Genomic DNA, 6,194 nt, shown 5'->3' with positions numbered 1-6,194 from the left:
TCTTTCCCTGTAATACCCAAGACAACAACCACCTTCACGCTTAAGCTAAATGTCTCTACACCATGTCCTAGAATCCTGGAGAAAACAATCTCTGGGTTTTCGGTTCAAGGTGCTGTCCTGGTAGTCACCTGACTCCTTCGCTGGGTAGGAAACTCACCAAGTTCTGCCCACAGCACCCCTTGGGCTGCCTTCATCTGGCTTTCAGAACTGTTTCTTGAATACTTATTACAGCTTGGATCCTAGTCTCCCACGCCGATCTAACTTGGCCTTTTATTCTTTTTTATTTTTAATTAATGAGAGCGAATGTATGCGCATGTGCACGCACAAGAGAAAAAAGTACCTTCGCCCGGGTCTCCTCACACTGGGACACTTGCCCCCAGCCCTCCGGATCATCAGGATCTTGGGCGTGTGCACACGTGCATAGCCGGGATGTTTCAGGTCAACCAATCTGGGAAGTTGAACCTGCAGTCAGCCACGTGGCTTCCAGCACTGCAGGCCACTCTGCCACCAACTGTGCCACTGAGCCAACCTGGCCTTTCTGATGGGGTGCAGTCCAAACACTTCCACTTAAGAGAGCTCATCCTGGGGGCCAGCTGATGCCGAGGCGGGGAAGCCTGGATTCCCACACGGCTAACTGTGGTTCAAGTTCTGAACACAGCAGTTTGAAGGTCACACAGGGCCTATGTGTGTGTGTGCGCCCAAAATCCCAAGAAGAAAATGCAGGAGAAGGGATTGTGGCATGGCCATCCCCTTCGGGGAGTGACTTCTCACTTTCCCTCTCTGCCTCTTTCCAACAAGCACATATGGCCGTATGGCAAAAACCAAAACCCAAAACAAAACAGATACCTCATCCTGGGCTCTGGGTTCCCGCCCATTTCCTCTAAACCAGGGTTGGGGACATGGAGAGCTAAAGCAGACCTGATACCACAGGACCTATGTCCTGTTTTTTAAATTACTTTTTAATTTTGTTTTCAGAGGTTTTTGCCTTAGGGTGCATGCTTTCGCTAGAAAGAGAGAGACAGAGACAGACAGAGAAGGAAAGTGAGAAATCACTCCCCGGGCAAGTGGTCATGCCAAAACCCCTTCTCCTCCGTTCTCCTCCCAGGATCTTGGGCACACACACATGCCTGGCGTGATTTTCAAGCCACTGGGCTGGGACCTAAACTGTGGTTGGCTACGTAGGAGTCCAGTGACGTAACCGCTACGCCATCTGCTGGTACCTTATTTAATTCACTACCTTTTTAAAATAATTATTTTATTTCACTTTATTTATTTATTTTATTTTAATTTGACCAGGTAGGGGCAGAGTGAAAGAGAGAGATAGAAAGTGAGAAAACAAGCAAGTCTTGGCCTTGAACTACAGTCGGCCATGTGGGAGTCCAGCACCTTTAATCACCACACCACCTGCTAGCCCCTTTTATTATTATTTTTAAGTTTGCTATAGGGCATGTGTGCTCACCAGAGAGATGGATAAAGAGAAAGCAAGCCACCAGGTCCAGAACTCGAACCGTGGTTGGGGTCAGCAAGTGGCATGGTGGTTTTGGCACTGGGCTCCCACAGGACCTACATTCTTATTTATTTTTTAAAGAATTATTATTTCTTTTTGAGAGGTCTTTTTTTTCTTTTTGTCTAAGTGATGTGAGTTTTTTTTTTTTAATAACTATTTATTATATTATTTATTTATTCATTCATAGATTTTTAATTTGACCAGAGAGACACAGAGGGTGAGAGTGAGAGAGAGGGGAAGTGAGAAAGCAAGCTACTAGGTCCAGGACTCGAACCCTGGTTGGCCATGTGGGAGTGTCCAGAGCCTTAACCACCACGCCACCTGCTGGTCCCCCGGCGTGAGTTTTAAGCCACCAGGTCCGGGACGCGAACCACGGTCGACTATGTGGGAGTCCAGCGACATAGCCATCACACTAACTGCTGGTCCCCAAGAATTATTTTTATTTAACTTGATTTACTTATTTGTTTTTAATTTGACCAGAGAGGGACAGAATGAGAGAGAGAGAGAGAAACAGAGAAGACGAGCAAGCAAGCCACCAGATCCAGGACTCGAATCGCAGTCGGTCATGTGGGAGTCTAGCACCCTTCACCACCACACCACCTGCTGGCCCCAGGACCTACGTTCTTACATGGCAACCATCTCTAGTTTACCACTGACCCCACCACCTACATCGTTATTTTAAAATCTGGCTGGCTTCTCGAGGCATGTGGGCTTATGAGTTCTGCTCTTCACCCAGCGTCTTTTCCCAGTACAGACCTCATTCAGCCACCAACCGGGCAAGCGCGAGGTCTCAGAGGGGCCGACACTCTCCTCTCCGCAGCTGACAATCAACACTAGCAAGATCAAGCCATCCCTCAAAACTTGACACCAAACTTTGTCCCAAACACACTAGGCCTTTTCTTTTTTTGGAGAGGTTTTTGCTATAGGGCGTGTACGCTCGCCAGACAGACAGAGAGAGAGAGAGAGACAGAAAGTGAGAAATCGCCCCCCGGGGCGGGCGGCCACGCCGCCATCCCTTCTCGTCCACCGCAATCCCTTCTCTTCCATTCTCCTCTCGGGATCTTGGGCATGTACGCACACACCCGGTGTGAGTTTAAGCCACAGGATCCAGGACTCGAACCGCAGTCGACTACGTGGGAGTCCAGCGACATAGCCATTACGCTAACTGCTGGTCCCCACACTAGGCCTTTTCTGCTTTCTCTCCACGTAGCCGAGTACTGCTCTTCCCTGCCTTCCACGCAGCTGTCACCAACTCTAATCCATAAGAGGGTCTTCCTCCTTCATGCACTGCAGCATCTAGCCTCTGCATCATTCGCTCTCTGGTCTGCACACCTCCCTGGCCTGCACACCTCCCGTCTGCCCACTTTACAAGCCCTCCCTCCACTCAGCAAACACAAAGCAGCCACTCTAGCCCATTCTAGGCCTTGGGGACACAGCGGGCAACCCAAATGATAAAGTCCTTGCCATGGCAGACTTTCCCTTCCAGTGGACAAAGACACGCAGGAAGTAAAGCAGTCCAGCTATGGGTAACTATTCAGGGAGAAAGGCAGGGAATGACTGGGGCGAGAGCTCTTCTATGAGCAGGACAGTGAGTAAAAGCCTCTTGGAAGGGAGCTGTTGGCTGAGAGGGTGCCAGGCATTGAGGTGGCTGTGGAAAAGTGCAGTCCAGTCAAGGGGAACAGCGGGTGCAGAGCTCCGTCTCAGGAATAGAAATACTGGGCTTTCGGGAAAAGCATGATGCATTTTTGCACAGAAAAGCACATCATGTTTCCCCCAAGGACCTAATAGATGGTGTGGCTAAGAACGGGACACTGAGGAAAGAGAGGTACAAGATGGGGTCGAGGAGGTAAGGGACTTCGATTTGATGAATGATCAATAGTGTTTACCTCCTGTGTTCAGGGCAGGTGTTCAAGTACACGCTTCAAAATGCCCAGTTACGTTTGACGCCAGTCATTACTGGATGACTTCCACATTCCTTTCATTCTTTCTACAAACCCTTCCTTAGCACTGTCATCTGGCCAGGGAACTGCTCACCCCTTTAATGAAGGTAGGTGTATCCTTTATTCCAAAATTCCAGAGCAAGATATCTCCCCCTTTGGATCCCACAGCCAGGGTGCTGGGGTGAGTCGGGTGCCACGCCAAGGATGTAGCCCTCCTGTCAAAGGGGGCGGCCTTTTGGAATATCCGGTAGGAAGCCAGAGAGTTTGAAAAGGACTGCTGGAGACCCTGACACGGAGAGAAAAGCATTAAGATGTATTAAAACCCAGGTCCTGGTCTGCTTCCTGGACAGGTAAGTCCTCGGAAGGAGATCTAGCTGCCTCGCCCTGTGCATGAAAACATCTGCAATGTATGTGAGCTGGTTTTGGAAAGCAAGGGGGCAGAGTACATCCAGCTGGGACTTTTACAACCTAGCACTTCTCTACCTGGCTGGGTGCTCAGTAGGCCTGTCGTCCCAGCCGGGGTCACTCTGGCAACCTCCTGAACGGACCCATCGTCTTAATTACGGAGCAGCAGGTAGTACAGAGGGACCACGCAAACCCTTGAGCACTTCGGCCAGGACACATCTCACCTGCTGCAGCGACGGCCAGGTGGCTCTGCCCAGCTTATACTGGTCGATGGCCTTGACGATGCTGCTGCATGGTGGCGGGACCTGCTGGCTAGCCAACCCCTCCCAAAGGCCGTCTGAGTCATGTCTTCTGCTGGAACCTGCCAAGCAGAGCAGACACACGTTTTCTTCTCCAATCTCAGATTTCTACTGAAACCTCAGAAAGCGAGCCTTGCCGTTGCATTCGGCACGGCCATCTCAGCCTCGTCACCTCCTAAGACCTCTTCACGGTCTATTTAGTCTCATCCAACACAAGACACAAGAGCAGGGATTCAGGCCTTTCCCCAAAAAAACCACTCCCCGAAAACAGTCATCCAGAAGTGAAACCACGTACGTTCTTGCCTGAGAGGAGGCAAAGAAACACAAGAACAAACCAGGGTGTAGCACTCTATCCAGTGTGGCCTGGGAAACCCAAGATGGGGCTGGGTGGCAGCTCTAAAATCACACGTAATGCACAATTTTAAAATCACATCGGACGACTTAAGGCTAACACAGCAGAAGTGACTGTTTAGGAAAAGACATCGCTTTACGTCCTGGAGTAAAATAATGTAGAGGTGACCCGCTGTCAACCCCAAGTCACATCTATTTGGGCAACCAAGACCCAGAGAATCTGGAATAGCTCTAAATGAACTAGCCCGTTTCTGGAGAGGCAAATCAACAGAAATAAAGCAACTCTGGATGGCCAAACTATTTAAGGATCCACTCTCTATGGTTCCGGCCTCTGGACAATCAATTCTTTCTTTTCATGAAGAAACTCACTTGGTCCACCTCACCCTGCTCCATTCCTTTGGGTGAGCCCACACTTCCCTTTAGACGAGGTTAACTTCCCTAGACCTCAGCCAATGAGTTTTCTAACAAAGAAGGAAACTGAGGGCTCTCAGTCGAAACAGCTAACCACCCTGATTATCGAAATTAGCACCCAGAGCGCAGGGAGGTAGAATGGTGTTAAGCGGTCCAAAGACTTTGCAAAGTCCGTGTGTCTGCTGCAACTGGCTTTTCTGCAGCTTCCGGTAACCTAGCGTGCAGGCTGAAGCCTGGACTCTCGGGCGTCAAAGGACGGGCAGGCAAAATGCACAGCCTGAGGCACCGGGGACCTGGGACGACCTCTGGCATCTACGAGCCCATCCCCCTCTCTGGCCTCCTGCATGAGCGCCCCGATAGCGGAAACGTTAAAGCAGCAGGCACAGCAGTACCGGAGCCCTTCCCACTGAGCTTCTTGGCCTCGGGCTCCAGCTCCTGGGGACTTCTGCTCCTCTTGCTCCTGGGGCGTAACACAACCTCACAGGTCTTCTGGGTTTCTGGGCGTTTCCTGGGAGCCATCGCGTCCTCCGTGCCAAAGGGGTACTATGCCTTATGCGGAGATCACGGAGCGAGGACTGAGAAGCCTCTGGGGAGAAACAAGGCGGGGACTAGGAAACCCACGAGGCCACAGATTGTCCAACTAAGCCAACTTCCCGCCAAACATGCCCAAGGCATGTTCAAAGTAGCTTCTAGCTCCAGCCCCACCCGATTGGCAGAGGCCCTGCCCCTTCCGGGAATGCGCGGGCGCGCGGCGAGGTGGGGCGCGCGGCGAGGTGGGGCGTGCGCAAGGGGAAGACCTGTCGGCTCCCTAAAGGACGTGGGGAGTTGTTGCTGTTGTTTTTTTTCCGGACGAAAAACTGGGATATCCCTACGTGATGGTCCTGATTCCGTGCACATCAGCTGATCTGCCAGTAATAAAGATGGCCCCCGGCACTACATCACTCAACTTCAGCCTATTCGCACTTACCGCTGCCAAACCTCTTGCAGAAGAGTGAGACCATATGCCAATCAAGGCTGCAGCTCCCGCCTCCCCTGCTTTCTAATTTGTGATGAAGCCTGCTCGAGCTTTAGGATTGGCTGGTCCGTGCAGGGTGTAGTTGGGGCGTGGCGGCTTTGTAGGAAGCAACTTCACCTGCTGCGGAGGCCCGTCTGTTCCCGCCGGCGGCATTTACCTCTCCAGCTCTATCGAATTCTAATCTCTCAGTGGAAGGTTTTTGGAATTAGCGGTTTTTTAACTATGACCTTCCCAAATTGTTGAGTGTCTGCCTAGGCATTCTGGGG

The 6,194-nt window shown here is 51.2% G+C and overlaps 1 protein-coding gene across 5 annotated transcripts in view; it reads right to left on the bottom strand.

Moving 5' to 3' along the window:
• Positions 1–5,786, bottom strand: part of DDB2 (damage specific DNA binding protein 2) — a 24,339-nt gene extending 18,553 nt beyond the window's left edge. The window contains exons 1-3 of one of the 5 annotated variants that reach the window (XR_003550947.1): positions 5,306–5,783; positions 4,077–4,213; positions 3,542–3,733 (exon numbers count right to left, since the gene is read on the bottom strand). Coding sequence is in view for 4 of the 5 variants with exons in the window: in XM_027775415.1 (XP_027631216.1) it covers positions 3,542–3,733; positions 4,077–4,213; positions 5,306–5,432 (456 nt within the window). In the remaining variant the exon portion in view is untranslated. Of the gene's footprint in view, positions 1–3,541; positions 3,734–4,076; positions 4,214–5,305 lie in introns of all 5 variants that reach the window. The other 4 variants (XM_027775415.1, XM_006157803.3, XM_027775416.1 and 1 more) reach the window with 4 other exon arrangements.
• Positions 5,787–6,194: the final 408 nt, after the last annotated feature.

Source organism: Tupaia chinensis, unplaced genomic scaffold (genome assembly GCF_000334495.1).
Source record: "Tupaia chinensis unplaced genomic scaffold, TupChi_1.0 Scaffold000561_1, whole genome shotgun sequence".
NCBI lineage: Eukaryota > Metazoa > Chordata > Mammalia > Scandentia > Tupaiidae > Tupaia > Tupaia belangeri.
The sequence above is the reverse complement of the archived record's forward strand: the minus strand, read 5'-3'. Positions and strand labels throughout refer to the sequence as shown.